Here is a 19,245-nt window from a genome sequence, read left to right as displayed (position 1 = left end):
TAAGACATCATACTCTTCTTTTTAAATTTTAATTTGTTTCTCCTACACTAAAAAAAATTGGAAATTTGAAAAAGAATCTGAAGAGCCGGACACACATAGCTTTTATGGCATTGATTTCAGCAGCTCAGTGGGTAAATGAAGGTGGTACAAAAACGGTGGCCTTTGCGCAATGTTTTCAAAACTAAACATCATGGACACCAATAGTCAACTGCTGTTTGTCAATAATTGATTGATTGATCTCAACGTAGTTTTTTTCCTGCTGAAGAGAAAGAAATGATTGAGGATTGTAACACCTAAGGAAGAACATATTTTGAACATATTTTTTTTTATGATTACGATGAAATTCGGTGCTGTTTTTGTAAATCGGTACCGAAAACTTGAAAATTTTTGAAGCTTGAATCCCTGCCGTTCTCTTTACAATTGGGTGTCGATTTGGCAAATCGATGCCGAAACGAGCTACGTGTGTTTCGCCCTTTAGGGTTATAGATACATTTTTCTAACTCTGAAAAGCCTTTAAAATCTTAACAATCAGTTTTATGAGGAAACAGCAACTTGGCTCCTGCTGAACAGAAAAAAAAAAATGAAAAGTTGGAAATGAAAATCTTAAACTTTGATAAAAAGGGTTTCGGTTCATTAGGTTACACCATAGCTCTGAATTTTAGTTTTTTTTCGTTTATGAATAAGAAAAAGTGATGCTTTTCGAGCAGGTTTTGAATTTGGCTAGACTATCCTTTCATCAGTGGTCTACTATTTTGTTATTCACAGTGTTAAGTTCGAAGATAATTTGTCGTTTTCCGCTTTACTCTCTGAATAGAAAAGCCATAAATCCCTGATATCCAAATTTCTAACCAAAATCTTAATAAAACCTGGGACGCAATAAAATATGTAGGGGTATTATAATCTGGCACTCCAAAGGCAGCGCAATAAGTGCATTATCACACACTTATACGCTCCTTAAGTTTCAAAATATGCTATGTATTATTAATGCCCCCTCCCCGAAACTTCGCATGGAAAGCGCGGTCGCAGAAACTGCGAAAGGGGTTTTTGTAGTGCCTTTATGAAGATTTAAATTTGATTTGGCGGATGAGGAGGGGGAAGTTGTCCGGGGGGATTTTTTTGGGGTCATTTTCCACTTAGGGGAGGGGATTCCTGGGGGTAATTTTCCAGATAGCCTAGTCTGGGGTTTTTCTTTACAGGCTGGAATATAGCAAATATAAATTTAACATTATGAGCTCTGTCAAAACCTTGTAGTAACTTTAATCAAAAATATTTTGCCATTCGAATATTCTTGTGATTCCACGTCTTTAAAATGATTTTAACCAGCCCAAGTATATTATTCTTAATAATAAATATTTTTACCGTAGGGGAATGACAGTGTTACAGAATGTGTATGGCTTGAAGGAGAATTTAAGTTGTACAACTCTTTTAATCGACCTGCCATAGCTGATTATTTCTCCAACAGAAGAGAGAAGGTGAGCCTCTTTTTTGAAATCCAAGCTCTTAAAATAAATATGTCTTTATTAGTTGATTGGAAACATTCTTCACTGTTGTTGTTCAATTTAAATTATTATGAATAATGGTGTTTTTTGTTATCATAAGCCATTAATGAAAAAAAAGAATGAATTGGATTGTGGAGATTTTCTGAGAATGATGTTTTCTTTCTTACTTTCTTTTATGCCAGTATTTACTTCTTTAGCTTTACTCCACATTTTTTTTTTCAATGATTAAATTTTTTCTTTCACGATTGCACCATTGAAAAAATATGCCATTCATTTTTGACAAATTTATATTGAATTTTTGAGTGTTAGAGGATTTAGCCGTATTTGCTTTTCCCAAATGGGCGTGTTTGTAAATTCTAGCTCTGTTCTTCCAAATTGAATTGAATTGAATTTATGTATGACCCGTTGTAAAAATAATAACAAGCGGAGAATAAGTGAAGAAAACAAAAGAAAAGAAAAATTGTATAAGGATACCACCGTATGCAGCTATGTTTGATGTGAAAGATGTTTCCAATTTCTCATCTGGAGAAGGAAAATAAAGAGGAAAAATATTTTGTAAACAAAAAATTTGTCGGATAGGAAGTGCAGAAAAATAAATATTCAGATCATTTAACCTGTTAAAAGCAGCCCAGCGCACTAGTACACATGGTTTTATTGGAAGTTAATTGCATAAGTATATAAAGGACCTCTGAATAGTTTTCAATGGCTTACTGAACAGCAAGAAATGGGAGGGAGGTTGCATGCATACAAAACGTCTAGAATATTACAACATTGGGCAGCAGATAAAAGATGCAAGTTTGCCAAAGTGTACTGAAGATATTTTTGTGTAACTATCTATTTCGCGTACCTGCCAAGCCCTAGCTATTTCATATTCGAGAAAAATGTTCACAAAAAAAAATTAAACTGGCTAGTTTCAGAAAATTGTAGCTTTCAAAGAGGCTTGGACTCTAAATGAAATCTAATAGATCAAAGTTAAACAGTAATACTTTTACAGTATAACCCTGTTTCTTTTTTTAGTGTTATTTGATGTTGGATGAACAAGTGGCTTTTTATAGATACTAAATGTCTTTAATTTTTATAATCCCTTTGTTAAAGTGCAAAGGGTACACTTCTATTCAGTTTTCAATTTTCCCTGGGAAATTTGTGTAAGCATCTTTTGGTGACTTGATATCCTCTGTTATATATTCAAATACTTGAAATTGTAATCATAGAGCATGTTAATCACAACAGTGTTGCCCGTATAAAAAAGATTTATTCGGAGAACTTTGAAAACCTTGGGAATGAGACCCTAAAATTTATTTTTGATATTTCAGACCCCTCACCTCCTGAGAAATATTTGAACACATTTGACAAACGAAATAAAAAACATAGAAAAATAAATAAATAGAAAACATAAATAGAAATCAATTTTATTATTTTTATTTAATGAAAATTGTTCTTCATTCTCCTTTACCATTTGGTATTTTGCTTAAATTTTTACAGATTCATTAAATGGTAAATTAATTTCTGTCGGTGGTGCCCAAGAAAAGATTTCGATCGAAATGATTCAAAACAACAAAAAAATTCTTCAATTTTAAGTGTTGATTATTAATATTTGTCTGACTGTAAGTCATGAGTTAATATATAGCCATATTCTTGTTATGTCGGAAGTTATCAGGAGTGTTGAAAATGAAAGTTGAAAACGTCTGAAATGTTACGGTAAATTTTAGACATGAAAACGTCAAAATTTAAACATCATGATGAAAACTTCAAAACGAAACGAAAACGTACAATTTTAGATACTGTCAGAAATTTATCTTTTTACGTGTCATTTTAAGACACGTGTCATTTTACTAGTTTTCCTATTGATGGAAAAATATTTTGCAAAAAGATTTTTTTACTAAGTGAGCAGACAATATAAATAAACACAATAGTTGAGAGAGATAAGAGAGAGAGAAAGTCTTCCGACACCCCGGCAGAATTTCAACTTGTACCCCCTCCCCTCCCTTATAGATTTGTTTTCCTCTCTGTTAAACAAACAATAAACAAAACTCATTAGAAATGTTTATATTACGGAAACAAAGAAGTAAAAAGAGAGGTGAATTGTGTATTTTAAGGAATTTGTATGTAAACATTTTAATATAGATAACTTAATACGGAATCTATGTATACAAAATTCAATGTATGTGTGTGTCCTTTATGCGTTACTACGTTGTTCATCAGATCGTCAAGGAACTTTAAGAAGGTGAGGAGTACACTCGTAGAGTTGTTTTTAGAGTAAAGTTTCCCCCAAGGCTCTTTTAATACTTTTCAAACTAATGAAATTGGAGACAATGCAATATAAATATATTGACAGTTATTTCCATTAAATTATTCTCATTTATCAAAACAGTAATCAAACAGATCAATATTGAATTAACAGGCTATTTAAGTGTGAATTTTGTCGTATAAAACACTTCTGAAATTACAAAAAAAAAGTCCAAACTTGTAAATTATTATAGCAATTTTACATACAGAAAATGTTTTTCTATTTCGGATTCTTTGTATATGTAATCAAAATAAATTATTCAGGTAATTTACATAAATAAAGGGTAAAGGACAACTTCATTCAGTCTGGGATCGGCTCTATTATGAAAAGTATGAAGTTTGAAAAAATCGATGTTCATGTTTATCAATTTAATGCATTATCGCGTTTTTCAATTTATGGACTCGATTCCCAATGAAGTGAATCTTCCTCGGGTATTTCCGAGAGGAAAATAGTCCACAGGGGAAATTTTCCAGGTGAAATTTCCAAATACTTCTAAATCTAAAAATGTGATCATTACCACTACGCGGGGGAGTTTTCAACAGAGAAGGGGGAATTTCCTGTAGGGGATTTTTGGGGAGAATATTCCGCGGGGAAATTTTTCTTTGAGGGGAGGGGGGTTTCGTAAGTGGAACTTCTCATGGGGTAATTTTCTTAAATTTCTTTTCTTTTGAGTTCTTATTCCCTTTTTCTGTTAGATTTGGTATGGGCTTACTAAAACCGGCTTCTAATTTGCCACACCTAACTATGCCACTTTTAACTGACCCCTTTTCTATTTCAGAATCATACCGGAATCAGGCTTCTTGAGGCTGGGATAAGAGATGACGAAATGTATTGCCGTTTCACAAGAGAAAGCTACCACATTGTGCAGAACGTAGAATTTAACCTTCACGAAGATATTTTTGTACACATTGCCAGTGGTCCTGCCCAATGGAGTAAGTTTTGCTCATGCCTTGAAAATTATTTTGAGTCTTAAATCAAAAATGGTGCATTTATTTCTGATTTGAATTTGCTTTAGTGACTGATGATCTCTCTATAGGTTAGTCCTGAAAAAGAAGGAGCATTCATCATTTATCTTGTATCGAAACACAGATCGTGGAAATTCGGTAAAATTAAAGTTTGATCTTGGGACGTTGGTACTCTGGTCGGTTCTATTTTTATCTAAAGGCGAAGCAACAGCTTGCTTATTTCGCTACCTAAGAAAGTTACGCCTTTTTACTTGCTATTGACCAATAAATTATGCCGGGATGAAAATTGACCAGGACCCGAACGAAGCTAAAGCTGGGATAACTGCATGCTAATTCTGATTCTCAATTAAAATACAAAATTAAATAGATGGCGTTTCGCTTTATGTAAAGTAGCAGTTGCATAATTGTAAATTCCGCGAGTGGAAGGAGTCTAAAATCGGGATAACAACTTACTAATTCTGATACCCTAAAAAAGGAAAATATCTCCCTTTTGGTAATGTAACAGTTTGATCATTGCTAATTTGATAAACCAAAGGCATGCAAATTTGGGATTGTTTGCGATTTCTGCGCTGTTTCTAATAACTATTTGCTCAATTAGTAGGACCAACCACTGCAACAATAAAGTTTGAGTCAAACTTTACAAGAATCCAACTGCCACTTTACTTAAAGGGGGCACCATCTATATATACTTTTTTTAATTTTTCCAGGGAACGAGAATTAGCAAGCTATCCCGACCTTAGAATTGCTTGGGTCCCTGTCAATTTTCATCTTGACGTAATGTATTGGCCAATATCAAGTAAAGAGGTGGAGATATTATAACCAACGAGATTCGTTATTTATATTTGTTTGGTCCCGAAATTAGCAAAATACTGTCCCGATTTTAGATCAAACAGGGCATCGACTCGGTTACCAGGCTAACCAGAGGCCATATTTTAGTGAGAATCGTGGAAGATCGGAAGGGCTCATTCAAATGCTGATCCAGAGCTCTAGTGCCCTTTTTAAGTGATGATATCATTTCTAATTAAGTCGACGGAACATTTCTGACTTAGATGAATGGGCTTAGAAGTCTGTACAAAATTAACAGTTGCTATATAGACCGTGATATCATTGACCCTTACGCAGCCCAAAATCGGCTAAGAACTACGAATATGCACAAAGCCTGCTATTTCCATAGGCCGAATTAGTGCTAGTTCATACATTTGTTCCTGAGGGAATAGAAATTTTGAACCGGGAAGCTCCCAGGCAAGAATTGAGGAGCTTTAAAGTAATAAATATTTTAAGTTTTGTTTATTTTAGGCTGCGGTTCGTTTTTTACGAACAGAAAAAAACCTTCAGTTTTTTTTTAGCTGGATAGAGTATAGAACGATCCCCTGGGAGTCAGGCAGCACAGTCACTCAGATATCACATCATACCCGAAATGATATCATCCTATGCCTTGGTGCTCACAAATGTACGTAGATATAGCGATTTACTTTAAAATGAGCCCTTAAACAGCTCTATGACGTTGTAAAAATAATCTGAAACGATGATACATCAGTGGTACTTACGCAAAAAAGGATTATTCTTGCTCTTCAAGGCAGGCTTGTAAGTTTCGTGTAAGGTTTTCAACAAGGACAATTCCAATGAAGTATTTTTTTTTTCAATCCTACGCCAATTTTGAGAAATTTATGGCTACTTGTCGAAACACCCATAGATTTGTTTTCACAATAAACTTTTACTCTTAAGATTAATTGAAATAATAGTTACCGCTCTAGAATTAGCAACAATTCTTCTCACTTGAGGTTTCTTTTTAAACGCATTTTTAAATTTTTGGTTACTATGAACCGTGGTCTATTCTTTGCTCGGTTATATCTATCATGCCAAAAGCAACCATGACGATGATGCAGTCAATAAAGATGAACGGTTGTCGTAAAAAATGTTTCATGGTTGCCCACCCGCTGTTTGGGCGAGAGAGGGATTTAGGGGAGACCTGTCAGAAGCCCTTAAATTATACTGTTAGGGCCGAATTTTTCCATTGGTCCTAAGACAACCTTTGATCGATACGGAGGAGAATACCCACCTCCCCAAAATCCCGTACTTTGGAAGAATATATTTGGAGTAAGAAGAGTAAAATATGGTTGCAAAATGGATGATAGCCCTTCTGTATTTTATACAACAAGCATGTTTTGTGTGAACAGAAACCGGAATTCTAGAAAGAGAATTTTGATGACATTACGTGTAAAAGTACCCTTTTTAAGTCGACTCCAAAGGTGGAAAATCCATTAATTTTAGATTTTCGTGCAGAAAAAATTTGCATGGAATATTTGGAGTAACTTTAGTCAAAGGGGTGAAACATCCTCAAAAAGGGTGCATCTTCGGTGAATTGCATTATAAAGTCCATCTGTCACCAAAAATCCAATATTTCGTGTTTTTCCTAAGAATAATGTTTACGGATGCAATTAAGTTTGTTTTTTTCTCTTTTTTTTTTTTTTAAGAATAATAGCATTGAATGGGTCGTTTTAGAATATCAGTCGAGGCTTATTTTCAACGAAGGCTCAAACTTTGTACACCGCTCTGTGCTCAAACATTGAATTCATAATATTTAATGAATTTACAATGGACACAGTGAATTTACTCTTCAATGTTATTTCTAATGTTTATTTGCGGGTTATATAATTCCGTTATGATTATTGATATTGTTCTTTGCTGTTTCGACGATTATTGTTTATTGATTTGGTGGTTGATTTTTGTGTTGTTTATTAATAACAATGGTTATTGTTTCGTAGTGATATTTCGTAATGATTTTTTTTTTTTCATGTTTTCTGTTACTCCGCATTGTCATGTCTAATGTTCATTTGTGGGTTATAAATAAATAGAGATCACGCCTGAGCACAGTGCTGATATGGGCTATTTTGGCACTGAAAAATAACAGCTGTGGCCTAAATTGAGCCTAAGTGGAATTGATATATAATTCCTAGGTAGCTCATTGGTTTAAAACTATTGAAGAGACTACATTCCTGTGCGCTGGTGCATTTCTTCCTAATAGTACATGCAGTTGTGAACGGCCATACAACATTACTTAGGTGTGCACCACGCATTAAGGGAGGCTAATCAGACCTTTTTATATGCATCCCCCCCCCTCGCCGTCTCATTTTTGAAGACCTAAATTTCCAAGCTCTCCATCAGAGGTCCTTCAGATGAATATGAAAAGGGGATTTCAGCCCTTTGACATCAGGAAAAGTTTCAGGGGAGGTATGAATGCTCCAACTGAATCTACTCCTCCCATCAAATGAAATAGTACCTTATACTTTGTTTTATGGATCTTTTTATGTAGGATCAACCAGATAAGATCAACATCCGTTGCATACTTGATCTTATTTTATGCCTTTTTATTTCTGATAAATTTTTTTAATGCACACAGTGTGGTATTTTTGGTCCAAAGTAGTTAGTTCTGTTCGAAAACCCTCCTCTATCCTCTTTCAAAATAATCCTCCCTCCCCCTCAGCAAAAGAAGAATACTCATCATTTGTGTTTGCATTATCTCCCTGGTTTAGAGAGAATATATTTGGACTGAGCGTATAATATGAGTGCTGAGGAAGGGGGAGAGATATGTTTTTTTCAATAAATAAACATAACTATTTTTGATCAAAAAAACATTTTTTTGATCAAAATGTTTTTTTTCTATTCAAATTATTGATATCTTTTTCTAGATAATGTTCTGACGCACGAAGGTGGGGGATATGCAAGCCATACAAGATATGCCGTAAGCCTTGATGAACCCTCTATCCCTGTGGCCCCCACCACAATAGCACCAGATCTTTCTCACCCTATATACTCCGGATGTGGGGACATCAAAGGATGTTTTGGTTACCCACTTGAGTGTACAGAATCAAAGAGCTGTTCACTTCTTGTATCCTACAGAAACGCATCATCTACCCAATATGAATTTGAACTATACGGCATGGTTTCGGGGTATCTAAGAGAAGGAGGCAACTATGTTGCTGTTGGGTTCTCAAATGATTTGAAAATGGACCAAGATAGTGTCACAGAGTGTACTGTCGACGATGGAATTAACGACGTGACAATGTCTTACAATGATGGGCACCATAACTTCCGGCTTGCCGATGTGAGTTTTTTTTCTCTCTTCTTGACATTGAAAAGTAAAGCTCTTGAGCAAAACATTGGAATAAGTATAAATATGGTATTTTAATACCATATTTATGTATTAAACTGTCTAAAAACAAGTTGTGCTCCGCCTTGCAAAAAGTGGGGTATCATAGCAGCAATACTACTTGGCAGTTTGCATGGCCTAGCAAAATTTGTTGGTAGATTTTATCCGAAAATACTAGTGCTTCAACTATCCCCGAATTTTTGAGGATTTCCCCAAAAATGCGTCGTCTCGAAGAAAGATTGGTTCCCCAAAAATCCCCTTTCGTTCAGGGTTGCCACCCCTAGCGATTTATCACTAGTGACAATCCACCTCTAGTAACTATCACTTTCACTTAACTTGACATAATTTTTTAACTATTTTCCAAAGTTGTCCCAATTATTTACTACGTATCAAAACACAGACATAGATCATTGAATTACTGACCTTTCTTCCTATACTATTAAAAGCATAATGTTTATAAGACTGTATCATTTCATCAAATATTCTCTTGTGACTCGTGGTAAAGAATTTCATTTGAACACGTTTACGCTCAGTGTAATTCTGAGCATCGATGCAAAGAGAGTTATTTTAGACAGTTGGACCGTAAGTTTAAATTTTGTTAGTTTAAAACTTTACAGCTAAATATAAATGCCAATAAAAGAATTGATAAAGAAAACCAGGCAGCTGCTGAAACAGAAAAACGAAAATTGAGAGACATTTTAAAGAGACTGTTAGATACGACTTTGTTTTTAGCTGGTCAAAATCTCCCATTTCGCGGGCACAGGGAAAATGTGCAATCAGAAAACAAGGGGCATTTCTTGGAGCTGATTGAACTGTTATCAAAGTATGATCCTGTACTCAGAGAACACTTGACCAAACTAGAACTTTCAAAGTAGTCAAAGACACAAAAGGTATTGACGAGCTATTTGTCCGCTACTACTCAAAATGAGTTCATCTTCTTCACTTCTTGGTGGTATGCTAAAGAAAAATATTTTAACTGATATTAAAAAGACAAAGTATTTTAGTATAATGTTTGACAACACAGCCGATGCCTCGCACTTTGATCAAATCAGTGAAGTATTCGTTACGTGCACATTGAGAACAAGAAAAATGAAGTAAAAGAGCCATTTTTAGGCTATTATCAGTTTACAGGAAAAAGAGCCGTGGACATTACACAGTATATTTTAAATGCAATTGAAGAAGATGGTCTGGATATAGCAATGTTGCGGAGGGCGGGGCTACGACAACCCTCCAGCAATGGCTGGAGTACATTCAGAAGTGCAAGTTAGGACTCGTTAGCTTAATCCTAAAGCAATTTGTACCTTGTGCTAACCATTCACAAAATCTTTGCGGAGTGCACTCTTTTGCTACAGTTCCTTCCTGTGTGACGTTTTTTGGTACTTTGGAAAGGTTGTACGTTTTTTCTCATGCTCAACACACAGATGGAATGTCCTTTTGGCAAATGTTGAAGTTACGGTCAAACGACTTGCAGAAATAAGGTGGAGTGCCTACTATGAAGCTGTTAAGCCTGTGTTTAAATGCTTTTAGAAGATTGTCAATACCGTTGAGAAACTTTGTGACTCTTCAGAAACACTCGACACTAGAAGAGCAGCTCAAACTTTGTCGACTTCGATGTCAGATTTCTCATTTTTGTGCTTTTTATGTTTATGGAATAATGTCCTTGAAGAAGTCAACCACACCCAAAAATACCTGAAAATTATTGAAATATGAGGTGTTTCATCAAAAAGTGTTTGAGGTGTTTCATCAAAAAATATGAGGTGTTTCATCATCGAAAAGTGTTTCATCAAAATGAGGAGTTTAAAGGCCTTTTTGAATGATAATAGAGATGATCATGTGGGAAAGGGAATGGAATTTGCAAAAGCTATTTGTGATGAGATGGAAATTACCATTGGCACCGGCAGGGGGGGCATTGCCCCCCTGGAAATCTGGGACTAAAAAGTAATTATAAGGAAACCAAAGGAAAGAGAGCAGAATAGAGAACAACCGTGGAAAAAATGGGTTTTGCCGCATTGTTGTCTGCCTGCCAATTGATTTTGACCCTTAAGAAGGAAAATAAAAGTTCTAATTTGTGACCAAGTGACCCCTTTCCAGTTTACCACAAAAATTTTTTCTATATGATTTGGTTAGAGCAAAAAAAAAAAATCTTCATAGTAATGAATGGTAAGTAAATAATGGTCCTTGTTAATAACGGAAGTATAAGAGTTTAACTATTGATGATATTTAATCAAAGAATCAGCTTTTCATGGTGATCCTAAATATGCATTTGTTAAGTAGTAATTAGTGCAGTAATTAGTACACAAGAAAGTTTATATAATTATAGAAAACACAAGGAAAACAGCTTAATACGGGACAATTTTGGTAAAAATATGCCGTCAACTTCTCCTTGCATTGCAAGAGTACCCATTAGTTGTTATATGAACACTATAATCACTATAATCAGTATATAACCACTGTAATCAGAAATATTTCCCCTGAACGAAATGCTGGGAATTTCTGTGTTTTCCCACTGAACGGATACGTTTTTGTGTTTTATTACCATTTTATTTCCAGGAGTGATTGTATTTATCTAGTTGTCACTTTGAAAAGATTAAAGTTATGAAGTATAAAAGTGTCAAATATATTGGTTTTTGATATTCAAAATTAAATTAAAAATATTGAATTAAAAATGTTAATTTGATTTTCTTAATCTTAGTTCTAATGTTTTACTTTGAGCAAATTACTTTGATAATGCGTTACTTTTTATAAACAGTGAATCTAAAGGCATTAAATATTTTGGTGTTTGATAACCAAGTTCAAAACTGTCGATATTGTTAAAAAATATCCGTCCAACGCTTCGGCATTGCTCAGCAGACCTGAACACTAGGAGTTTATGTCTTAGTTTTTGTAAGTAGGCTGTTATATTGTGTATCTTTTGTGATTGCTTGCTTTTTTCACTTTTATATACTTTTACATTAATTGACATACTTTTTTCATTGCCTTTAGAAAAATGTTTGTCTCTAGGCTTCGTTAAATAAATAAAAAAAAGTTTTTTCAACTGAAAGTAAGGAGTACAATTAAAACTTAAAATTAACAGGAATTATTACGTATTTGAGGAGGTTGCCTCCCTCCTTAACACCTCACTCTTCATGCTACAGTTTTTCGGCACTTTAAAAAAAAGTTACTTATTTTTCTAATTAAACGATCCTTGTATTTCAGGAGTCGTTTTTAAAGAATTGGGACAAAATTTAAGCTTTAGCGTAAAAAGCGAAGTATTGAGGAGGGGCTAACCCCCCTCATATACGTAATAATTTCTGTTCATTTTAAGTTTTAATGTTGCTCTTTACTTTCAGTTGAAAAAACTTGTTTTTTTTTATTTCTGATGTTTTTTTAAAATAACTCCAAGATACCTGGCTCAACCTCAACAAAAAAATCCTCTTTTCCACAGAAATATCCTCTGGACAATTTAATCCTGGCAAAAATTTACCCCGGACAATTACCCTTAATATCTCCACGCGTAAAATGGAATCGGTAAAACGAAAGCAAGACATATAAAGAAATTTCGTATAGGAATTTTGGCAAATTCACTCAGTGTAAAATTTCCCCTGAAAAGTTCATCGTCTGGAAACTTCCCTCTCCATGTAAAATTCTCCCAGCAGAAAATTCTTCCTCACCTCCCCACCCTAAAAATGTATACATACTTCCCAATAACAAATAAGACAAAGGGTAAGCCTTATAACCTAAAAACCTTTTCCCAGGGGCTTTAGGGGGTCATTTTACCTCCAAAGACATTGTTACTGGGCCTTTCAACTATGCTGAACAAAAAAGCTATCTTAAAATTTTGATTGGACGATTTTAGGAAAAGATGGTGTAGGAGGGGGTCTAGTTACCCTCCAATTTTTTGGTCTCTTAAAAATGCCACTAGAGCTTTTCATTTCCATTAGAATGAGTCCTCTCCCGACGTTCTAGGTCTACTGGGTCGATACTATCACCCCTGTGAAAAAAAGCCAAACAAATAAACACGCATCCGTGATTTTTCTTCTGGCAAAATTTTAAAAATTCCAGATTTTTACAGATATGAGCTTAAAACCTCTACAGTAGGGTTGTTTAATACACTTAATCTGATGGTGTGATTTTCATTAATATTCTATGACTTCAAGGGGGTCTTTCCCCTTTTTTCGAAAATCAGACAAGTTTTCTCAGGCTCGTACCTTTTGATTGGTATGACTAAGCTTAATGGAACTATATATTTGAAATCCACATAATATAGTCAATTTCTTTCAAATATCTATTGGTATAATAACCCGTTTTTTAGAGTTATGGTTACTATTGAACCGAGCCGCTTCTTAATTACAGTTCGTTACCATGAACTGTTTGATTACCCATCAAAATACAAACAGAGATCACTGAAATACTAATCTTTTTTTCTGTATTACCTATAGTATTGTATTCATAAGACTATACAGCTCCATAAAATGTGATTAAACAAATAGAACAAGGTTTTACAACTAAACTAAGGAGCAATTTCAAATCCTAAAACAAATTTAAAGTGTCCCGTACATAACGGGGGCTGCCCCTATATTAACACCTTGCTTATTAAAAAAAATTTTTTTAGTGCTTTGAAATTTTTTTTCTCAATTGAAAATTTTCTTAAAAAAATTGGAAAAAAGCCAAATTTCACAGTAAACAGTAAGGAGGTAAGGAGGAGACAGCCCCCTTCATACAAAGAATAACCTGTTCAAATAGGTTTCAAATCTGTTCCTTGCTCTCAGTTGAAAAGCTCTTTATTATTTAATTTCTTATTGTTTTCCAAATCATACCCAGGCCTAACCAAGATTTAACTTGAGGTATCGGTCCCTTAAATCCCTGGTTAATTGCTTCTAAAATGTGTAAATCAATAATTGTACGTTGATTAGTACTGTCCTACGTTTAAATTTGCAATTTCAATTTTGGATAAAATTTGAATATACTTAAAAATTGGCGAGGAATTGTAATGTTGGTGAAAAGTCCTTGTTAATATTACTACTAAAGAATTGCGGTTGGATGAAAAAGAGTATTATTGTTTGTATGGACGGAAATTCTGTGAGACCTTTGATCTTCTTGATGACTGAAGCCATCACAAGCTCTAAAATATGATTTTCTTATCAATAAGTACATTACATACATTTGTTTAAATACATTGAAGTACTTCATATAGATAGAAAAAGAAAAATATTATAATTTAAAATTGCTGAAAACTAAGTTCCTAGCAGTATTTGCCACCCCAAAGAAATTTTCGGGCGGGGCTGATGATGACCTGCCTTGCCTTTTCCACCTCTGTGCTGGTAGATTGGGGAATGTAACATTTTAGCTGTATAGAGAAACATTTTAATTAATTCCCATTCCCCCTACCTCTTTCAACATTTATCTGAAGCCTTATGAAGAGTAAGCAGTTTGTTCATTAGAAAGTACTCTTGTAGGAATCTACCCTACCACAACCTAAACAATGACTCGCCCCTCCCTAATTATAGCTGATGCGCAATTAAAGATCACCAAACGTAGTCTAATTTCATTACAGATAAAGTGATCAACTTTTTGAATCCACTACTGTCACCGTGTGGCATTACTTCTTTTGCAACTGGGAAGCCTAAAATATAGTTATTAATACTTTTAAATCGATTAACTTTTCAGAATATTATGTTAATCGGAAATTCGTCCTCTTTAAGGTAAATTCATAGTTTGGGGCCATTAGTCGCCTAAACTGTCACACACCAACAACTGCTCTTTTGGCGTCTGCTTCCCCACTGGAAAATTTTCTGCCGGCGCCTTTGGGTATTACCGTAGCCAAACGAAGAAATATTAGAAGAAATAAACTCATGCCCGGAGAAAAAGCTGCAGACGAGCCTCTAACTTTTGAAGAAGAACCAAAAATATCGATGTTAGAGTGGATTGACACGTTTCTACAAGAAATCAACACGCATTGCCAAGGCATGGAAGGAATATCACTTCAATTTGCTATCTTAGAGACCAAAAGCTTTTTAAAGAGCTCAGGAGCTGAAGTACTGAAATTAGTAAGCCGTTTAGCTGAGAACTACGAATAAATGTCTTCAGGAGACAAGTTAAATGAAGTCCTATGTCTGAGGAGGTTTTTACATGTGGCAGACATTCCTGAAAAAGTAGATCTGAAGCAGAGTTCTGTGAGATTACTGCGGTTTATAGTTGAATATGAGCTTCCTAACTCCTAATCTAACTTTAGCATTAAGGTTTTACCTGACATTATGTGTCTCTGTTGCTTCTTGGGAGAGGAGTTTTTCTAAGCTCAAGCTTATTAAAAGTTATTTCAGATCTACTATGAGCAAAGTTCGACTATCGAGCTTAGCCATGCTATCTATTGAAAACAATGTAGCAAAAAAGATATATCTTGATGAGGCTATTTCTAAGTTTACAGAAATTAAAGTTAAAAAGAAGAGGTGCTGAATGAAAATATGGGTTTTAAATACAGTACATTTTGTTAAATTCGTACCGATAAATATATATATATATATATATATATATATATATATATATATATATATATATATATATATATATATATATATATATATATATATATATATATATATACATAAATATATAATTCAATCACCTGGGTGTTTGAAGTCAAAGTACAAAAACCACGGATAGGCCTATAGTAAAATACGAAAGCTATAGCTATTCCTGTATTTCCTCTAAAAACGTTTATAATAAATAAAAGATGTTCTTATAGGCAATGGCTACCCCCAACAAGTCATTGATAAGGTTATCTCCAGGAGAAAGATTAGCACGAAAACCATGAGCTCCCCTAAGAGTGAAGAAGATAAACCCTTTTTTTTGTCATTACCTTATATTAAGGGGATTACTGACATTTTAAGCTCCAAACTCACTAAGCTAGGCTTTAAGGTGTTTTTTCCTTCTGGAATGACCATCTCCTCCTTCTTAAACAAAGGCAAAGATAAGATCACTTCAGATCCACCAGGAGCATATGAGATTCCTTGCAGTTGTGGTGATACCTATATAGGTCGTACCATGAGATCTCTACATCACTGATTAAAAGAACATGCTGATTCCATTGATTCCTGCCTTAAAAAGACAAAGCTTAAGGAGGAAGATAATTTTTCTGCACTGGCCCATCATATTTTTGAAAACCCTTCTCACTCCATTAATTTTCACCAGGCTCAACTTATTGCTATTGTTCCACAACTCTTAAAGCAGAAAATCAGAGAAGCTCTGGAAATTGCTAAAAACAAACCAGCCATTAATAAAGACAATGGAGAGTTCCGCATCAGTGAAATTTGGGAACCCATTACCCATAGGCTAAGAACTCGCAAAAAACTCTACCCTACTTCTATAGACCCAACCTTTTTGAGATCTACTAGGATAGCGGCCATCAATGCCTCTACCAAAATCCGGGCCATATTACAACATTAATTCCAGGTTCGACTTATTATTAGTGTTGTTCAGTGATTTTAGTTTTATTTTATTTAGTGATTTTATATTCTGGCTAGAGTCTTGAATTTGAACCTGATGATGACAGGCACAGGTCCTGTCGAAATTATCGTTCTAAGATAACACAATACCTGACATCCATAGCTTAGGTAAGCTTATTACCATTATCATGTATAAGAGTCAGGTTGGCCTCAGAGAATGTATTTCACTCCTTAATTTAGACACTTCAAATAGTTTTTTTTTAATTGTATTTTTCCACCATAAAAAAATATGTTTATATTTAAATGTTTGTTGGAGGGGGGTGACAAGTTGAAATTCCGCCCCGGGTGTCACAAGACCTTGCTACAACACTGTTTATACCGTATTCTAGTCCTAAGATAACCCACCTAGACATATTGACAATCTGATCTAATTTAAAAACCTGGATGCCCATGGGCTATTTTTATCAAACAGTTCGTGGTAACGAACTGTAAGTAAGTAAGGAGCGGCCCGGCTCAATGGTAACCGAAACTCTAGAAAACGGGTTTTTGATACCAATAGATACATCAAAAGAATCAGATTTCAATGCTGATTTCAAATATATAACTTTCATCAAGTTTTAGTGCTACCCATCAAAAGTTACGCGCTTGAGAAAATTTGGCTGATTTTCAAAAAAAAGGGAAAAGACCCCCTAAAAGCTATAGAACCTTAATGAAAATCACACCATCATATTCAGCGTATAAGAGAACCCTACTGCAGAGGTTTCAAGCTCCTATCTACAAAAATGTGGAATTGTGCATTTTTCGCCAGAAGAAAGATCACGGATGCGTGTTTTTTTGTTTGTTTTTTTTTTTTTTTCCAGGGAAGATCGTATCGACCCAGTGGTCCTAGAATATCGTGGGAGGGCTCATTCGAACGGAAATCAAAAGTTCTAGTTCCCTTTTTAAGTGACCAAAAAAAAACATGGAGGGCAACTAGGCCCCCTCCCACGCTCATTTTTTTCCCAAAGTCACCCGATCAAAATTTTGAGATAGCCATTTTATTCATCATGGTCAAAAATATGAAAAGTATGTCTTTTAGGATGACTTAATCCCCCGAAGTCCCCGGTGAGAGGGCTGAAAGTTATGAACTTTACCCAATGTATAGGTTATTGGGAAGCATACAGAAGTTTTCAGGAGGGTTTTTTTCAGGTAGTGGGGGATGGGGGGGTCGGGGGGTATGTTGGAGGATCTGTCCATGAAGGAAGTTTTCATGGGGGATGGGAAATTTCCATGAAGGGGGCGCTGGACTTGCCAGCATTATTTATTGTTTATTGGGAAATATAAAGACATTTTCAGGAAGGATTTTTTTCTGGAGGGTGGGGCTGGAGGAGGGAGTTACTCGGGAGAATCTTTCCATGGAGGATGTTTCTTTGGGGTAAGGGACATTTCTATGAAGGGGGCGCCGGATTTTCAAGCATTATTTAAAAAACGATCAGAAATTAAATTTGAAAAAACAAGTTTTTTTCAACTGAAAATAAGAAGCAACATTAGAACTTAAAACGAACAGAAATTATAACGTATATGAGGGGGTTCTCCCCCAAGTCAATACCACGCTCTTTACGCTAAAGTTTTTTTTTTTGTGGTTTAAAAAGAGCTATATATTCTAATTAAACGGCCTTTGTGATTAAGGGGTTTGTGAATTAAATTTTTTTTAAACTTTTAACGTAAAGAGCGTGGTATTGACTAAGGGGAGAACCCCCTCATATCTGTAATAACATATACGTAATAAAAAGACAATAAAAAACAAGCGATACGGCTCAATAGTAATCGAAACTTTTAAAAACGGAATTTCGATGTCAATAAATGTATCAAAAGAATGGGTTTATAATGCTGATTCTAAATATATAAGTTTTATTAAGTTTAGCATTACTCATCAAAGGCTACGAGCCTGAGAAAATTTACCCGATTTTTTAAAGAGGGGGGAAACAACCCCTACAAGTAAAAGAATTTCAATGAAAATCACACCGTCAGATTCAGCGTATCAGAAAACCCTAATACATAGGTGTCAAGCTCATATCTGCAAAAATCTGCAACTTTGTATTTTTTGCCAGAAGAAAAATACACGAATATAGAAGTTAGTTACGTAAGTTAATTTGTAAATTACGTCCTAACCAAATTTAGAGACATCCATTTAGCAAAAGAAAAGTAAAATTTTTATACAAATTTTGTTTACTTATTCAATGACGGTGAGCCAAAATAAAAGCTGCATTAACTAAAAAACGATCAGAAATTAAATTTAAAAAAAACAAGTTTTTTTAACTGAAAGTAAGGAGCGAAATTAAAAATTATAACGAACAGAAAATATTCCGTATATAAAAGGGGCTATCCCCTCCTCAACGCCTTGCTCTTTACGCTAAAGTTTGACTCTGTCTCACAACTTTATTTTTTAAAACAATAAAAAACTTTAGCTTAAAGAGCGAAGCGTTGAGGAGGGGACAGCCCCTTTAATATACGGAATTATTTCTGTTCATTTTAAGTTTTAATGTTGCTCCTTACTTTCAGTTTAAAAAACTTGTTTTTTTATTTAATTTACTTCAATGGCAGCAGTAATTCTCAAGTATCACTCAAGTAATATTCAGTAGTCAGTTGAACATCTCAACTGATTTTCTTAGAAAAAATAATCTTAAGGAAATAGTTTGTGAAGTAGCAGATGGTATCTTATAGAGGAAAGTTAGAAACGCGACTAGTATTATAAGTGAAAACAGTTTTGGCATGGTAGAAAAGTGAGGGGGGCTGTACAAGAAGTATTTGAGTGATAGATAATGTGAGCATTAGCCAAAAGTAGAAAAAGTATTAAAATATGAATAAAGGAGGTTTGAAGTGGTCTAAAAAGGGTCGGAGGTCTAGAAGATGCTGCCAGACGTCGTATTAGTAAAATATTGTA

General features: G+C 34.6%; 1 protein-coding gene across 1 annotated transcript in view; it reads left to right on the top strand.

Annotated features, from left to right (window-relative positions):
* LOC148947705 (uncharacterized) overlaps positions 1 to 19,245 on the top strand; it is a 142,152-nt gene that overhangs the window by 77,336 nt on the left and 45,571 nt on the right. The window contains exons 10-12 of the mRNA XM_089095382.1: positions 1,365 to 1,472; positions 4,565 to 4,718; positions 8,441 to 8,856. Coding sequence (XP_088951508.1) covers positions 1,365 to 1,472; positions 4,565 to 4,718; positions 8,441 to 8,856 — 678 coding nt within the window. The remainder of the gene's footprint in view (positions 1 to 1,364; positions 1,473 to 4,564; positions 4,719 to 8,440; positions 8,857 to 19,245) is intronic.

Source organism: Artemia sp. Qi Xiang Cuo, chromosome 10 (genome assembly GCF_049724085.1).
Source record: "Artemia sp. Qi Xiang Cuo chromosome 10, ASM4972408v1, whole genome shotgun sequence".
Lineage (NCBI taxonomy): Eukaryota > Metazoa > Arthropoda > Branchiopoda > Anostraca > Artemiidae > Artemia > Artemia sp. Qi Xiang Cuo.
The sequence above is the reverse complement of the archived record's forward strand: the minus strand, read 5'-3'. Positions and strand labels throughout refer to the sequence as shown.